Genomic DNA, 18777 nt, shown 5'->3' with positions numbered 1-18777 from the left:
ACATCAGTATTATACCTTCCACCAGATTATTTGAAATTGCTTCTATAGTATACTAATTAATTATATTATAACAAAGTAATTACACTGTATTGAATCTTAAATTTTAAAGTCGTTTTGACTATCTCAGAAAATGCTCTAATCAAAAAATAGCTTAAAGATAGTTACGTTAGGCCAAGCTGTCATCATAGTGCACAATAGAATTGATTTCGCCTTTTATATTTCCATGCAAAATAGGACTATTCAATACATATTTAAAATTCTTAATCGACATAAAACAATGACAAAAAACTTTAATTTAAAATAAAAGAGGCTTTTTCTCATGCAACAGGATAAGCCCACATCTCTTTGCAACCAGGGCACTTAGTTAATCGTTTAAGGTACTTATTCATACATTCTCTGTGGAACGATAGCGGGCACGTAGCACACTTAATTCCCTGGAAAGTTAGAGGCGTTAGTGAGCGATAGCTAAAAAAAATTCGTATACATCTTACATAAAACACCGACTCGTTGCACAGCTTACACTTGTGCATCTGTTCCTCAAAGTTCTGACACAGATAGCGATCAAACTCAGCGGTCGCTCTCGGTCCAAAGTACCACATACCGTCCAGCTGAACAAAGTAGCCTGATTTTTCCCATTCCTCCAGTAGTTCCTCTGCACGCACCTTACTGATCTGCTTTCCCGCAATCTCCGACGTCAGATTTAGACACGTGATCGGTCGCAGCTTGTGTTCCTCGCTGCAGGCCAGCTCCCTCAGTAGCAATCGAAAGAGGTTCAGCTCCGATTCGGTGTAACAATTCTGCAGCCGATCGATCGCACTTTCTGTTTGATTACAGAACACGTAAAAGTCCGTGTTGGCCGGTTCGTAGTGGACAAACACCACCCGCTGATCGTACCGGAACAGTTTACTGTTGATGGAGGCAACCACGTCCGCAACCTGATCCTCGGTGGGGACGGTTTCGTCGTCATGGTCTTAAATGGTGGTGATAAAGGAATATTTTATCGTATGAGCACCCAGAAATAAAAGTCGCACGGATAGAAAATCTTTCGAAAAATCCGCTTCAAAAATATTAGAATATAGAAACTGGATATTAACTTCAAGCATAAAAATGGTACTGGGGCTCCTCCCTGCATGAGTCGGATAAGAAATTTAAAGTTTTGTTTAACCGATTTTAATCTTAAATTAATATGCGGAAGCTCATGCGTACGAAATATTTATTTTTAACCGGTTCTTATACTGGAGGCTCGGTCTTTCCGAGTTTTGGGGCTGATAAGTTTTTAAGTGATTCTTATGCTGAATGATATCAGTCTGATTTTTAAGCTTGAAGTTTATCTCCGATTTTTGCATTCCAATATATTAAAGCAAGTTTTACGAAATCTGTTCTGTCCTCGCGAATTTTGGTCCTCATATGGCATTGTTGTATTTGATAGTGCACTACACCGGTTTAGTCGGTAATGTCGGTACTACACTCATTCAAACTTGGGTGTAATAATTCTATCACTTTTTTACACCACACCGGTGAGGCAACATGTTAAAACAAAAACGATTCTAGATAAGCGACGCTTACATCTAGCATATGCACCCAGCAACGATTGGTAGGCTTGCTTAGCACTCATTGTGCCATGATGTGACAGAGCTTGCAGAAATGCACGATGAACATCTGTGTATAACATCTCAGAAGGCATGTCTACACTTTTTACACTAAAATATTAAATCGGAAAACAAAAACCACAACGAGCAGAATCAGGGCGCGCTTTTTATTCAAAAACAAAACAAACTGAGCATCTGTCATTCAACTGAACTGTCAATGTACTAAATATTCGAAGCCAAACAGGTTTTGTGCGAGATTGATTCATATAATATGTAGATGATGTTCGAACACAAACTAATTCAAATTGAATTAAAAACCTTAAAACAAACAAAAACAAACTTTTGTATGATTTGAAGATTTTTAAATTAATCGGAACATATTTCATGCTCGATTAAATTGTTCAACATTTGCTTTAGGTTGACAACTAAGTCGATGCTGTGTTAAATGAAAACGACAGCTAAAAGGATGGTTTACATTTAAATCCCCCTTTATTTTTCCAGGGTTACACTTTCTCGAACACAAACATAAAAAGGTACTTTCTTGATTCTATTTAAATTGAGATTTATTTATTTATTTTAACAGCGTGAAGAGCAGAATTCTTTATATCTGCAAAAAAGCTGAATATCCACTAGCTACAACCCTGTTTTTAGTACAAAGCATTGATAACAATCCACGTACGATGTCCAAAAGTCATGATAGAAAACAGTGATAATTGCATAGACAAAGTCACATCATAAACCAACTTTCAGGTCAATTACTAGTGATGTTCCAACGCCGAACGTGTTGCCAGTTCAAAGATCACCTCTAAAACAACAGCGAGATGACATCGAAAACCGGTCTGCTGACGGCAGTGCACCTAGCAAACATTACCAGCACTTTGGCCGCTACTCGTAAGTACGCGCTTGGCACCCTGTACGTGCAGTTGCATCCAAAGTTCACAGACAAAACCAGAGTGACAGCTTTCGATAAATTCATCGCAAGTGTGTACCAAAGCTCACCGCTAGAGCTCGGCGCAGGGGTGGATCTGCGCTTCATCGTGAGCTCCCTTAAAACGAATGATTTTCGGTCGATAAACCGAAAAATTGATTTTCTTTTTTTCGACTATCCGATTGCGACATGTGGCAACAGTTCGGACCTTCCACCTCTTTATAACGAATCGCAGATTATCGAACTAACAGGAAAACCATTTTCGATCGACGTCAGTGGTTTGAGTGAGCCAACACAAACGTACAAAAATGTGGTTCTGGGAGGTACCTTCGATCGGCTGCACGTTGGTCATAAGGTTCTACTCACCCAAGCCGTTTTGCTTGCCGAGGAACGGCTGATTGTTGGCGTGACGGATGAAAACATGACGAAAAGCAAAAAGTTGTGGGAGTTGATAATGCCAGTTGAGAAAAGAATCGCCGAGGTTCGGGAGTTTTTAGAGGAAATCGACTCAACGCTAAAGTACGAAATTGTTCCGATCAGCGACCCGTTCGGTCCAACGGCAACTGACCCAAACATGGATGTAATTTTTTGCATTTGAATTTTAAGATAAAAAATTAATTGTCAATCTTTTCAGATGATCGTTGTTAGCACTGAAACGGCCCGCGGAGGTGCCAAAGTTAACGAGCTGCGCTTGAAAAATGGCCTTAATCAGTTGCAGGTGTACGTCATCGATCTGTTGGACGAAGAGCTGACCATCGACGACAAAGAGGACAAGATTAGTTCCAGTAATCGACGAATGGACCTGCTTGGAACACGTCTTAAGCAACGCACTCCCAAGCCGCATCTAAGTCCGAAACCGTACATTATCGGACTGGTTGGCGGTGTGGCGGCTGGGAAAAGTAAAATGACAGAACGTTTTCAGAAGCTGGGAGCCGGAGTGATTGATTGTGATAAAATTGCGCACGAGCTGTACGAACCGGGCGAGGACTGTTACCAGGCGGTTTTGAACAACTTTGGTGTTGGTATATTGAACGAAGATAAAACAATTAATCGTAAGGCTCTGGGGGAGATTGTGTTCTCGGATCCGGACAAGCTGGACCTGCTGAATGCGATCCTGTGGGATGCTATATTGGAGCGAGCTAAGGAACGAATCGCTTTTTTGCATGGGAAACAGCACAAACAGATTATCATCATGGAAGCGGCCGTTTTGTTGAAAGCGGGGTGGCAGACTGCCTGTCACGAGATATGGTCCTGTATCATTCCGAAGGAGGAGGCTGTTAAGCGATTGTTCGAAAGGAACGGGTTGAATGAGGAGGAAGCCCTGAAGAGGATTCAAGCGCAGATAAGTAACACGGAGTTGGTTAGACAATCGGATGTGGTGTTTTGCACCGCCTGGAGCCAGGAGTATTCTCAGATGCAGGCGGAGAAGATTTGGGCTACTTTGCAGGAGGAGTTGAAATTGAAGTTGTGAATCGTATCGTCGTTTTGGGTTTTGGGTAATAAAAAGGCATTTAGTTGATGACTAACGTTAATTTTTAATTTGAACATTCCGATCGGTCCACGAATGGATGTCCTCTGTCGCTGTCTTGCATACTGCGAGATTCGAATTGCCGAAATACTTAATTTTTACTAATGAGTCGTAAGTAAAACGTTAAGCAAAGGTTTGACAGTTCGAGAGACTGCGAGTTATACTACGTTTACACTACGAGTTAAAAGTTGATGTCTTTCTTGTTTCTAATTATTATAATGTGCTTTAACTCTGTAGTCTGAACACAGTATTACTTGTTGTCGAATCCGTCATTATTATAAAGGGGTGGAGATAGCGTAGTTGGTAAATCGATTGCCTTGTACGCAGCTCACCTGGGTTCAATTCCCAACCCCGCACATATGGTTAGAGATTTTTCTAAAGAGATTTCTCTAACCCGACAAAGAGGCGAATGACGCTAAGGTTAAAACCTCTATAATCAAAAAAAAAAGTCATTATTATAGACACTTTATACACAGACTAGCGAAGTGTTAAACACTGCAGTCAAATGAGCATGATGGTATTGCGAGGGGAAGTGAAGAGGGAAGCCCATGAAAAACTTGCGAATCTTCCGTGATGCCAGTAAATATTCATGGTTGCTAGTTTTATTGTTTTTGTCTCCGCAAGTTTGTGTATAAAGTGTCTGTAGTCATGATAATCATTCGTGACAAGGCTTTGGTTTACGACACGACCTAACACTCCTGTTTCGAAAGTTTAACTCAAAAGATTGTTGACGTTATCATTGCATGGGTTTGAGACGAAATAGCAAAAGATAAAAGACTATCTGTTGACGAGAGTGATACTACTTGCTGCTTTCTGCTCATCCTGCCGAAATAATACCCACAGCTACCTTGAACAAACATCCACTAACCGAACGTTGGCTCACAGGATTGTTGGCTCAACCCATGTGCGAGATAATCTCAAGCAAAGGTGCCTTCAAATCAGCTCAAATCAGTTCGATGTTCAGCGACCCCTTGTTGCATCTCAACACACGCTTGAGGTAGGTCCAGTGCTCATCAGTCGGACTTTGAAATTGACTGAAGAAATTCACTGCTGCTGACAGATCTGGCCTTGTTGTAAGCGACGTGTACGTTAGATAACCAACAAACTCGCAGTACGGCTGTGCCATGCGCTTCTAATATTCACCTCTAGGCAGTTTCGATGTGCATTCTCAAGAAACTCTGAATCTCGCCTATATCTGTCATCTCAAATTTGGACGAAAAATCACCGCCTTGGAAGTAGTTGCTGCCACAACAATCATGACCGTTTCGTCTGCGATTTTCCGAATTTACAGGCATAGATCATTCGGGTTGCATTTGAAACCCATCCGACTAGTCACGATCGATCCACGATCTCGATGCTTGTTTCAGGTCACATATTGACTTCTGCAGGCGACATACTCTGTTCCGTTATCGAATCCCTCAAGTTACTCCATAACTCTTTAAGCTGCCCATATAGGAAAGCCGTTTGAACGTCATAATGTTTTCTCTGTTTGCAACAGCCAGCACCGCTCGTAATGTATCCAACTTCGCCACAGGAGAACACGCTTCACAGTAGTCAACACCGTATCTTTGACTGAAACCTCTCGCCATCAATCGAGCCTTGTAACGATCAAATTCTCCTTTCACTCCTCCTACTAGTTATCGGTGTTCGGTTTGCTGACAGCTGTTAGACTCCAAGTCTGGTTCTTCTTCAGAGAGTAAATTTCCTCTTCGACGGCCTTCTTCAATTTGCACCAATCGTCCATCTACTTGGCCTCCGCAAGTGACTTTGGCACATCCTGAAAGTAGTTCACAGCACTCAATGCACATGCCGCGTACTCTACAGCGTAATCCTGCTGCCAAATCGGAGGCAATCTGTGTGTCTGTGTCCTTCCAAAATCTGTATCAACCACCGGCACAATGTACTCTCCCGATTCATCATCTTCGCGGAAGCTATTGCAACACTTCCTCAGACTTCTAACACTGCTGCAGAACTGCTGCTCACATCACCGATAGTTTCTTCCGTATCTTTTTCGACCGTTGCTGCTGGAGGTAGCACGATCACACCAGACGACTACAGTCGTGATTCGCTGGTTGGGCCACAGCCTTTGTCCAATCGACGAATTTGATTCGCTAGTTGGACCGACTGACAAATGTTAAAAACTCTCCGAAGAAGACATTAGTAGTGTAAAAGATTGTTAGATAGATTGTCAAAGTAAATTTGACATGAGATTTTGACGTTCAGATGCTTTTTAGTTGGACAATGGTCCAACTAGTGGACGTCCAACTAAAAAGCGGTCCAGTTAAAAAGTGTCCAACCAGCGAATCACGACTGTATTTCGTTTGAAAAGTGCCGGCCTCATACCGCTACGCCAGCATCTGTCACTTTTGGCGCATACGGCTAGCACTACTACGTCGCTCGAAAACTCTACTCAACTTTTACATTTCTTTTCTTTCCCACCCTCTTTGTACGTTCCTTTTCCTTCCGCTGCTTCACTTCAGCTCCGGGTTCTTCTTCTAACGCCTCCATATCAGCCACATCAGCCTCCACGCATTCCAGAAGGTCGTGTTCCTTCAATAGCACCTGCATACATAATTCCCAAAACGAGAAATTTGATCCATTAAACAGCGGTAGGTAAAAATGTTAAACTCGATCTTCGTCGACCATCGCGATAACTATTTACACTAAATTATTGAATTTGTTTTGGAAATGATCTGGGCCCATAACCCTTTGTGGTTTCGTTTAAATTTCAGACGAAATAGCAAAAGAAAAGCTATCATTGCATCTTATTTTTGTAGATATTGACAGAAACATTTATTGAGCAAAGGTAAATCAATTTCAAAAGGTGTGATTAAAAAAAAAGGTTCTTTCCAGTACCAGAAGAAACTGGGAGTACTCCGGAGCAAACAGGAAGAAAATTGTTCCTGTATTATCTTTCTCTCTTTTTTCTTCTTCTGGTAGCAAACCGGAGTGAAAAGGAGCTCCGGAGCAACAGGGAGTAACTTCCGTGTACTGGAACAAACCTAATACCCGCTTGGAAGAAAAACGGGCAGCCAGCAAAAATCCGTCAGGATTCCGGCAGCTGTCAAAATTATCAAAATGGCGCTGCCAGAATTCAGCTATACTCCTTCCAGTTATGGCAGGCAGATTCGCCTCACCGATACTGTTTTGTTTGTCGTTGTTTCATTTTCGCCATATTTACATTTTTCCAAGAAGTATAGTTTTGGCAGATGAAAAAATTGGGAGAAACAAATATTTTGGTTTCAAACATGGTAAGTAATATGGATTTCATGTCTCCAGACATGTTTTTATTATAAATTTACATAAAATTGAAAAAAAAATAAGAAAAAATACAAGCAAAACCTGAAGCGGTACAAAACCGGTCCTGCCGGTGCGTTCCTGGCAGAAAAAACCGTTAATAACCGCAAGGCGAAAAATTCTGCCAGAAACGGTTGTTGCATTTGAGCCGGCCGGCTGGGCAGCGCTCTGCCAGCCAGACCCCCAGAAATTCTGGCAGACTTTTTATTTCGCTGCCGGCTATCTGGGGGGAATTCTGCCAGGCACGTCCGAGCGGGTACCCGCTTGGAAGAAAAACGGGCAGCCAGCAAAAATCCGTCAGGATTCCGGCAGTTGTCAAAATTATCAAAATGGCGCTGCCAGAATTCAGCTATACTCCTTCTAGTTATGGCAGGCAGATTCGCCTCACCGGTTCTTTTTTGTTTATCGTTGTTTCATTTTCGCCATATTTATATTTTTCCAAGAAGGATAGTTTTGGCAGATGAAAAAATAGGAAGAAACAAAAATTTTGGTTTCAAACAAGGTAAGTAATATGGATTTCATGTCTCCAGACATGTTTTTATTATAAATTTACATAAAATTTAAAAAAAAATTAAGAAAAAATACAAGCAAAAGCTGAAGCGGTTCAAAACCGGTCCTGTCGGTGCGTGCCTGGTAGAAATCCGGCAGAAAAAACCGTTAATAACCGTAAGCCGAAAAATTCTGCCAGAAACGGTTGTTGCATTTGAGCCGGCCGGCTGGGCAGCGCTCTGCCAGCCAGACCCCCAGAAATTCTGCCAGAGTTTTTATTTCGCTGCCGGCTATCTGGGGGGAATCCTGCCAGGCACGTCCGAGCGGGTATGAGTGTAGTGATAGGGTTACCAGGATTGTTACTCCAACACAGTGCACCTTGCGGAAATAAGTATTTTCTCTTTTTCATCGATGACCACATTCTTATGTCTTTCGTGTATCTTCTGCGATGGAAATTCCAAGCAGCGGCGAGAATGAAACAATTTCTGTATATTTTCAAGACGCATATTGGGAACACCATACGCATTTTGCAATCTTATGGTGGTGGCGAATACACCGGGAAATAACTACAAACCTTCATTCGGGGTGAGGATACCATAAGTCAATTTTCGGTTCCGTATTCACATAAATAAGACGGAGGGGCGGAGTGGAAAAATCGTTCTCCGAAGGAGATGACGCTGTGCATGTTTAGGGTGACCATATCAAGCGAGTGAAAAACCAGGACAGTCCAAAAGAGACTACCACCCTCCATCACCTCTTAATCGATTGTGCCTTCTCCCCACGTGTTCGGCAGCTAAAACGTTCTATTCCGCAGTAAACAGTTCTGGGGTCTTACAGACATAGCTCAGTCAAAAAGTCTTGCATGACAATTCGATCACCGAGCTCTTTTTTCGGATTTACACACACGCAGTTCTTGTGACATTACCATCAGCAACGGTAACATGATGTTGTTGGATACAGCGACTATCATCAATTTAGCGGATGATGCGAAATATTCTGAAATCATCTGTGCAGCACCGGCGAGGGGTCATTGAAGAAAAGTAGAAATATCAACGGTCCAAAGTATCTTCCCTACACCATTCTTGATTTTAAGTTAAGTAGCTGACAATCTCCAATGACAATCATTATCTCTCGATCTGAGAACTATGATCGAAACAGCTGCAAAAACTACCATTGATTAGAAATTCTTCCAGTTTATCAATTGTTATATGAAAAATAGCGGATTGCTTGCTGGGAATAATATCAGTTTGAGCGCGACCTTCCATACTCCCTGTTATGTAGGATACTAGACTCGGCAGGATAGTTGCTGTTCAGCGTCCAGTGAAGCCATGTCAATCGTAGATTGGGTACTGCTAACATTGACCCTGAAGTGGTTCCATAAGCACCAGCTAGAGAAAGCACTCAATGAAATTATCCCACTATAGTTATCGATGTTTCGTCATTTCCCTTTTTATGGATTGGAAAAATGTTCGCGAAGAAATGCCACTGGAAAGAGAATCCAAGTAAAAGCAAAGTCACCAAAACGTCTTCTATTTGTATTCTCAGAGGCGCCAAAAAGAATTCTTTGGATCCTGGATTGAAAGGCAATTTAAGCCGGAAAGAAGCTCTAGTTTCGATTTGTTCGGCTGCCAAATTTCCTTGAAAATGGATCACACTGCCGTGATACGCATAAGAGTCCCATTTACTATCGATTATCTATACATATGGGACTGTTATGCTTATCACGGTAGTACATTCACATGTTATGTACAAACGCCTAATGCTTTTTCTTCTCATTTTCTACGTAAGAGAAGAAAGTTGAGAGATTAAAAAAGACATCGGATGGTACAATTGAGGGATTCGAGTATTTAAAATTTTGTTTGTCATATTTTGCTTGAGGGTGAATTTACATTACAATAGGGATCTTTAATTTGGAAAAATTGTGCCAGTTTTTCATATGTATTGATAGCGGGTGTCCTTACGAGTACACTCATATCATTCTTAAACCTTAATAATTCTTTCATGATTTTCAAATTTAAAAAACCAAATTAAATTCAACCAGCAAACAAACAGTTGTCCTACTAAATGACGTATCTGCAAATATCTCGTTCGCCTCATTGTTAACCGGGACAGCACCCACACATCATGATCTCAAGACGGTTACAGGTGTGCACATTTTTTTCTGTGTGTGAGTGCGGTTGTCATTTTTCTTTGATGAAGCCGAAAAAACAAGCGGATATGAAGAAGAAAAGCACAAACAAATGACGTAGTGGGCCTTTCAGTTGCCATAAGTTTTCTTTCGGTTCGGTCATAGTTAATTTAATCGATTTTTTCGAAGTAAAAAGTGTCCCTAAGTGCTCTAATGGGCAGATCCGAGGTGAAGCTCGGCTTTTTCTCACTTTTCATCGTGCGCCAAAGAATCAGGATGCTCGTTCGTTCACTTCAAGGACCCCGGCCGCCATGCTTAATTTTGCAAGTATTAAACTAATACACTCAAAAGTGTCAAATGTTCCCACCTTTCTTCCATCTTGGCATGATCTGGTACTTTTTCAATCCGCTAGCAGCCTGCCATCCCAAGTTTCATCTGCAAACTATGGTAGATCTGATAAGGCAACCTATAGAGTCGTGCAAGTCGCATGGGTTTGGATGTGTTATTGTCCTAAAAGGAAACAAACTAAAAATTGTTTTTTCCAATAGTTTTGGGCCAAAAAATTGAAAAAAGACTGAGACAGTGTTAAAAATAATCGAAACTCTTTGTTGGCGGCTGAAAATAAACCTGTTGCGACTCGCGGTGAATAGGAAAAATATTCATTCAACTGTCCATCGTTTTCATTCAGTTGAATATCGTACAATATTTTCATTACACTAATTATCTAGGAAAATGTTTTCAAATGTCGATAAAGCATATGAAACAACAATCATCATCGCTTACATTGTGCCAGGGTCTACTTTGATGTGTTTGATTCGTTGCTGCACGGTCGATTCGTGTAATAATCGGAGCCGAATGAAAATCTACATGGATGAATGGGCGGGTTGTTCGTTTGGCATTTTCAGCTGCGTCACTGAATATTGAAAATGAATGCGGCTGAATATGATCAATTTTCATTCAATGAATTTGAATATTTTTAACTCTGGACTGAGATATTAACTCACGGTACTAATCTGCATCAGAATATGCCTTAACCCGCACACTCCTAAAGATCCCTATTATGGTTGCGATCGGTCATAACAGCAGACTCAGTAAAGAAAAATACTTTAGGCTTACAGGAAAACCAGGACAAATCAAGCGTTTTCCTTGAACACACAGAAAAAAAAAATGTTGGTAAAAATAAGAGTTTTTCACTCATAGCAAAAAACAACCAACGCATGCTCTTTGTTTAAAAACAAAACTTTTGTTTTGAGTACTATTCTTCATTTGCTTAAAAGGAAAACTTTTACTTTGATTATCATTCTTGATTAATTTAAAAGTTTTACTTTCAACCTAATAGTTGGCGTTGGTTGTTTTTTGCTAAGAGCGGAACACTCTTACTTTTACCAATATTTTTTTTCTGTGTGCAGGACAGACAGTGAGAAACCAGGACATATCCTGGGAAACCAGGACGTATGTTGCATGTTGCTAGAGGCAAGCTTAGATAACGCTTCTGGGATGAGCAGTTTTGAACGCGTCCTACACCCAGAACCGCTTGCCATCCAGGTCCTTTAGTATAAAGACGCTGGTACGAAAAGAAGCAGTCGTTAGAAAACTTCAGAATCTTCGGATGCCAAGCATGGGTGCAGATTCTAGCTGAGAAAAGAAATAAAAGGAAATGAAATCTCAAAACACGGCTGTATTGGCTACTCCAACCAGCTTAAAGCGTGTCGTTTTCTTGATACGGGAAGTAAACGTATCACAATTAATCAAGATGTGAAATTTGTAGAGGACTTGCAAATGAATTAAGATGCATACTAAACGATTCGTGAAACTATCATTGGACTGGTTTAACCCAATGTACAAATGATTAAGAACGACGAAGCAGTTGATCAAGAAAATATATTCGAATACGAAGATGCTGAAGAAGTGTACTCCGAAGAAGAAGAGCGGCGAGCAAACGGAAGAGCATCAAAGGTCGACGCGTAATGTGTTACCAGTTCGATTCAGAGATTACGAGTTGGGAATCGTTGCGATGGAATGCAATGAGCACGTAACCTTCAAAGTAGCAGTCGGTGGACCCAAAAAGGAAAAGTGGTCGAAAGCCATGAGACAACAGTATCAATCCATGATCTCGAACGGTACTTGGCAGCTGGTAGATCCATCAGCCCATCGCAACATTATTGATTGCAAATGGATCAATCGAAAGAAACAGAAGAAGGCTCATCAAGTGTGTCAATTTTGAAAGAGCGCATATAGTCTGAAGCAGCCGACGGCTTCACCGACTGGTTTGGCATAGAACCATAACCCACATGCTGATTGAGCTATGATTTAATCTCAATGTAAAAACGCTTCGCGTCTGTACCAGAAGCAGCTATCAAATGGAGAATAGAACTACCTGTCGGTGTACGTAGACGATATTTTGGTGGTTTATGCACAGGAAGCTAAAATGAATAATATCGAAAGAGCACTACTGGAGAAGATACAAATCACAACACAGAGTGAAATGTCATGTTTTCTGGGAGTTCACGGTCGAAAGGATGTTAGTTGCTTCTACAATCTTAGCCAGAAGATTTTTATCAGAAAACTGCCAAGCGTTTCGAAAAGGAAAGAGCAAAAGTATCAATGGCACCGGGCTAATTCAAGCTGAGCAAGAACGGAAAGAACCTTGAAGACAACCAGGACTACCATAGTCTGAGTGGTTCTCTGTTATATCTCACAACGAATAGTCACTCAAATACTATTGCTTGCGTCGGAATTCTGAGCCGTACGACTAATTGTCCGTCAGAGGTTTATTGGACTAGGAGTCAAAGGGTAATACACTACCTGGTTTACAGGTTACAGATGAGATATTCGAGCTGATCGATTACTGTGACACCGACTGGGCAGGTGATGCCAGTGACGGAAAGGCTTGCAGTGGCTATGTGTTTTATTTAGAAGGATCTACCGTCAGCTGGGTCAACAGAAAACAAGGTTTTGTGACTCTTTCAAAAATGGAGGCAGGGTACGTAATGCTCTCGCAGGCTGCACATTGTCGTGATTTCCGGTCGTCGATGCTATAGGTTGCGTAGTTTTAGGATGGTCCTCCATTGTGGTGTGATGTTCTGCTACTCGAATTTGGAGAGGGACACTCGACCCACTACAGTCGTGATTCACTGGTTGGACATTTTTTAGCTGGACCGCTTTTTAGTTGGAGCTCCGCTAGTTGGACCATTGTCCAACTAAAAAGCTTCCGAATGTCACAATCTTATGTCAAATTTACTTTGACAATCAATTTGTCAATTATTAGAGATGTGAATAGATGAAATTACACAACTAACGTCTCCTTTGGAGAGTTTTTGACACCTGTCAGTCGGTTCAACTAACGAATCAAATTCGTTGGTTGGACAGAGGTGTTGCCCAACCAGCGAATCACGACTGTACCGTTACTGGTGCTACCAGGCGATCCGTTCGCCGCGCCGTCCGAAGGAAGAATGAGCCTCTGTGTGACGACACCACGTCTATTGCACGCTCGGGGAGAGAGGAGAAGTACTCGACCCTGTTGCTGCTGTTGCTACCAGGCGATCCGTTCGCCACGCCGTCCGATGAAAGAATGAGCTCTCCTATGGCGATACGGCTTATTTTATACATGATGCAAGGATGGAGATGTCTCCACCCCTCGAAAGCTTAGGCGATAGGAAGTCGCTATTACGTATGTCAAATTGCCAAAATAAGTAAACAGAAAAGAACAGCACATTTTATGATTCATTTAATTGGCATAGTCCTTCTTTAGTGAATTAATAAAAATTCGTTTTGGTGTATTTCAATTAATAAACTTATTTATTTCATATCTTGTCCGTAACATCTACACACATGAAGTAATCTGATTGTGTAATTTGTTGAAGAAGCTGAATGAGCAACAGATCATACCGATTATTGTGTTCGAGGACAGTAGCTTATGTTGCACTACATCAACAGACGATAGTTCGTTTCTCTGCCTATCGTTCGCCAATTAAGATCCCCCCATCCCACGGTGATACGGGTAACTGGTATATTCGAGGGGAATGTCACTTTAGCATAATTGTTTATTCCGTTCAATTTTGCATGAATTCGTATTTTTTCCGGTAATTTTTGGAAATTTAAACAATTTTCTAACAAATCGAGCATTAGTAAAAAAATCGAAGAAATTACAACAAATCTATCCAATCTCAATCCAATGTTGCTAGACTTTTCTACGGCTCATGTACGTACACGTCACATAACATAAATACTACATCACTAGCTGGTGGAAAATAAAAAACAAAGACGGCAAAAACAAATGGAATTGTTTTCAACCAAGAAACTGCACAAGTGTTCGTGAGACCGGTCGACAAGAACTCAATGTTCGAATTCATTTCATTGCGCTCCTCTTATTCAGCGAGACGAGTTTTTGTTCGAACAAGGGTGTTTTCCGTAATTCTTGACTCCCTATCGAGGAACATCAATTGTTGCGGGTTTCATTGGTCAACGTGCAATATTTTTGATATCACTCCTTGCTCCTAGTGACAGTAGCTTCCTTGCTTTTCCGCCGACGATCTCGTTCCTGCTTTTAATTTACTGTTTTATCCTGCAGCGTCATCTTTCTTTTGCTTCATTCGCCCACTTTGTATTATTTTCTATGATGTTTAATTTTTTCTCCAGTTTAAATTCATTCAATTATTAATCGACATTCCTGTAGGTAAGCTTTAATTCCCATTTTCAAGCTCAAATTATTATCTCTCATTAAAGTTAGCTTCGACAATGGCTTGGATTTTTTTTCTAATTTGTGATTTAATTGAAAAACGGAAATGTGATTTGTTAATTAATTCAAGAAACCTTTTTTTGTTCCACTTATGTTATAGTTTCAAATCATCATTAAGGTAGTCTGATCCTCGTCAGTATTCAATGTTAAGTGCCACCCGCACCGCTTTCTTTGCCAACCAAACCGGTTTAGGACTACCATCCCCTTCCAAAATTTTACGATCATATTCTACGGGTCAGTATCGCGGCACATTTTCGCAAAAAACTCTTACGGAATTGTGGGATTTCCAGAAAAACTTCTGAATTGTGCAAATTTCTCGTCTCCTATTTTAGCTTCCATCACCGTCCAAACGATTCCAAACATTTGAGGCATCAGGCAATTAGTTTGGACTCTGAAAATAAATAAAAGCGAAATTCTGGACAAACCTTTATTTATCAAACGCAGTGGAATTTGTCAGTTCACAACCCAACTTTTCAATGTAGCCGAAGACACCAATTTTGAGGTCAATTTTTTGAACCAACTTTCCGTTTAAAGACCCCTTTTCGCGCGTTCCTTTTTTTAGTACAACGACAACTGCACTCAAAATCGGTGCACCTATGGTTCGCCATATATGTCACTCATACGATGACAGTTGTTTATTGACAGCTCAACAGCAATCGTTCGCTAAAAATCTCTCGTCATTCTCGGTTCGTCGAATTTTGTGTGGAGTAAAGTGTCGTTTAAAGTTAATTGAAATAGTTTAATTCCCGGGTTAAAACATTGCTCCTGTAAGTAGAATCTTCATCTAACCGAAAGTACAGCAGAAAACCGTACAGCATGGCTGTTAAAGCAATCACCGATGAAGCTCATTTCCAAGCCGAACTAGCCGCAGCAGGAGGAAAGCTGGTCGTTGTGGATTTTACCGCAGCTTGGTGAGAGTTTGTTATTATTTTCGTAAGTTGAGCTATAGAAAAAAATACCTCTTCTTTCTTTAGGTGTGGACCGTGCCGAAACATATCGCCTTTGTTCGATCAGCTTCCGGCGAAATATCCAAAGGCAGTCTTTCTCAAGGTGGATGTAGACAGATGTGCCGAAACGGCGTCGTCCCAGGGCGTGTCCGCCATGCCAACGTTCATTTTCTATAGAGCGAGGGTAAGCTGAAATTGATGTTTATTTAGATTTCTTAATTTGAGGATTTTTTTTCTGCAGACAAAGATTGACCGGGTGCAGGGTGCAGACATTAACGGACTTGAAGCCAAAATACAGAAACATTACGTAGCCAGCGTGGATGAATCTGGAGAAGATTACGGTCATGGAATGGTTAGTCGTCACCCCGGTCAAGTTTCATTGTTATCAATATTCATTCTTGCTTTCAGTTGGACTTGAACACCTTCATCCAGAAGAACCAGTGCGAATGTTTGAACGAATCGGACGACCATCCGATGGTGAATGCGCTCAGTTCCAGCGGTGGTCATCTGGCGTCCGATTGTGACGAACAGCTAATTATTTCGATTACCTTCAACCAGGTGGTCAAAATCAGTGCCATCAAGTTCAAAGCACCGCCCTCACACGGACCGAAAAACGTGAGAATCTTCATCAATCAACCGCGGACCATCGATTTCGATATGGCCGAGTCGCAAGTTTCGGTGCAGGATCTGGTACTGGAACAGAAGGATCTTGAATCGGGCTCGCCGATTCCGTTGCGCTTCGTCAAGTTCCAGAACGTGCAGAACATGCAGCTGTTCGTGAAGGATAACCAGTCGGGTGACGAGACTACCATTATCGATCACTTGGCCTTCATCGGGTCGCCGATTGCAACGACTAAGATGGATGACTTCCAGCGGGTGGCCGGGAAGAAGGGTGAAAGTCACTAGATTGAGCCGCCGGGAGAATGATGGTTAGAAGGCAGTGGAAGGTGCGGTGACGAATATGTTTGATCGTGTACCTAAAAGGTTGAAGATGGTGATGCGCGTGAATTTGTTCTTTTTATAAATTATTCAATAAAATAATGAGCAGGAATTTTGATTTGAACTTATGAAGTATCGAAGCTGATAAAATTAATGTTTCAGTATTTGCTGCTTTAACTTGTTAGTTTGTGCAGTTGAAAAGACTCTGAAGTCATTTCGCATGGCTGTGAAACTGTTAGCGTATATGTGAGTCAAAGAAACGCTTTACCTTTCTTTCAAAAGATCTAACTTTTCCAAGGACCGTGGGGACGAGCCTAATTTACTCAGCGCGGCCAATTCGGACAACGTTTGTGTGTGTTTGTTTCCTAAACTAAGGCGTGGTAATCTCGCTCGTTTTATGTAACTTGAAAGGTAGTACGATTAGCTAGCTAGATGCTATAAAGGCGGGAGCAGAGGATTTTAGCGAAAAACCCAAATTTATTCGGGATGTGCGCTGAATACTGCAAGCCGGTGGAGTTTGCTATCACTTCTATCACAGTGAACAAACATTCATGTTTGAACAAGGAAATTTCGACTTTTGTAAATATGTGGACGAATACCCGTGAAAACTCGAACTATGACGGTCATGTTGAAATTTCCATACGATCACCTCAGTAGCGCATAATAATATTCCATTTACTTTTGAATAGATCGTTAATAGATCGGTCAGTCAGTTTGCCTTCTCCCTCCTGTTTTTACGAGTCGCGGTAATAAATCCGTCTTCCTTGGTATTTGCTTCCTTATTGGTGAAGTTAATTGTTGTTTTAGGAACGGTTGTCGTGGTAGATGTCCCTTCATTATTGATTAATTGGGTCGTTGTTTTGGCTTATCTGTAAGTGCCCGGTGACTGCTAGTGGGCTGTTAGAGTTGTCTGTAGTAGAAAAACTCCAGTAAGAGAACTGCAGAGAGAAAACAGCATTTTTGGCAACGTATGCCCCGGCATTTTATGGCAACACGTCCAATGTTGTAAGGATAGGCAATGTTCGATTGGATTCGTTTTTTGACAGCCAAACGCGAATCCAATCGATCCAAAATGGAGTCTCCGCAGTTCTCTTTCTAGAGTTTTTCTAGGCTGTAGTAGTAGATTAATTTGACCAGTTGCTTCGGTGCATGTTGTTTCGCAGTGGACTGTCTGGTTACAGAATTGGCATGTAGGGGTCTGCCCGGGATATATGATCAGCGTTGTTTGCTTAGACACTCGCATCCGCCGAACGCCGTTGGGGAAACCGGTGAAAAATTAACCCCAAGTGCCATTCGTAATAGATTCCATTTCTCTGTATTGCGACATAATTCGTTAGATGTGATCTTCCTTAATGCGCGGTGCCAGATCGCGGATACGAACGTCCACCATGTCACTTTCCATAGACACTATGATCTTGATTCCGATGTTATTAAAATTGACCTTGTGTTGCCTGTTCTTTGTAATAAAGTTTCTGCCTGTGCTAAACTTCTAAACGTAATCAAAACACAGTTTTGGACGTGGTGTAGCTGAATGTACGTAATTTCTGCGAAATTATGCTCCATTTGAACATTAACTATTTGTTCTCCCTCCTGAACTGTGGGTCTAGGGGTGGGCGTAGCTTAGTTAGTAAATCGATTGCCTTGTACGCAGCGCACCTGGGTTCGAGTCCCGACCCCGCACATAGGGTTAGCAATTTTTAACAAGAGATTTTTCTAACCCGAAGAGGCGAATGACCTTAAGGTTAAAGCCTCTATAATCGAAATAATAAAAAAACTGTGGGTCTAACACGAGTTCTGTTAAAGTCGATCGAAATTGTGTTATTCCGTAACACGGGCACCTTTGTTTCCTTTGGCAGACTCATTTCACTGCGATACAAAACTGTTTGTGCACTGGATATAAAACAAAGCGTTGGCTTGCTTTACTGGTGTCGCAATAAGCATAACTGTCCCATGTGCTATCGGATTCCATATACACATGGGATAATTATACGTAGAGCGGCAGTATGGCGTTGCTATTTTTTGCTTTTGCATTGTGCGAGGTCAGAAGATAGGCTGAACGAGCCTTTGATGCACCTTTGGTGTCCGGTACTGCGGCGCTAATAATACACGAAAGTATCGGCTATTCTTGCCTTCGACTGGTCCAAATGTCTGCTTCCGGGACGCCTAGGGTGACATTGTGGTCAGTGGGTACCTG

General features: G+C 41.5%; 3 protein-coding genes across 3 annotated transcripts; 2 read left to right on the top strand and 1 right to left on the bottom strand.

Moving 5' to 3' along the window:
- Positions 1-200: 200 nt before the first annotated feature.
- Positions 201-1791, bottom strand: LOC131690323 (non-structural maintenance of chromosomes element 1 homolog). Its single transcript, XM_058976017.1, has 3 exons — positions 1567-1791; positions 492-970; positions 201-434 (listed from the first exon to the last, which is right to left on the bottom strand). The coding sequence occupies exons 1-3, from the start codon at positions 1682-1684 to the stop codon at positions 318-320; spliced, it is 714 nt and encodes a 237-aa protein (XP_058832000.1). The 5' UTR covers positions 1685-1791; the 3' UTR covers positions 201-317.
- Positions 1792-2238: 447 nt separating this feature from the next.
- LOC131691694 (bifunctional coenzyme A synthase) lies at positions 2239-4025 on the top strand. Its single transcript, XM_058978272.1, has 2 exons — positions 2239-3097; positions 3152-4025. The coding sequence occupies exons 1-2, from the start codon at positions 2411-2413 to the stop codon at positions 3986-3988; spliced, it is 1524 nt and encodes a 507-aa protein (XP_058834255.1). The 5' UTR covers positions 2239-2410; the 3' UTR covers positions 3989-4025.
- An 11308-nt stretch (positions 4026-15333) lies between these two features.
- On the top strand, positions 15334-16695 carry LOC131692225 (thioredoxin-like protein 1). The gene is made up of 4 exons (XM_058979138.1): positions 15334-15608; positions 15672-15828; positions 15886-15996; positions 16053-16695. Exons 1-4 carry the CDS (start codon positions 15514-15516, stop codon positions 16548-16550), a joined length of 861 nt encoding a protein of 286 aa, XP_058835121.1. The 5' UTR covers positions 15334-15513; the 3' UTR covers positions 16551-16695.
- Positions 16696-18777: the final 2082 nt, after the last annotated feature.

This window comes from Topomyia yanbarensis, chromosome 3 (genome assembly GCF_030247195.1).
Source record: "Topomyia yanbarensis strain Yona2022 chromosome 3, ASM3024719v1, whole genome shotgun sequence".
Lineage (NCBI taxonomy): Eukaryota > Metazoa > Arthropoda > Insecta > Diptera > Culicidae > Topomyia > Topomyia yanbarensis.
Note: the sequence above shows the minus strand (reverse complement) of the source record. Positions and strands in the feature narration are given on the sequence as shown.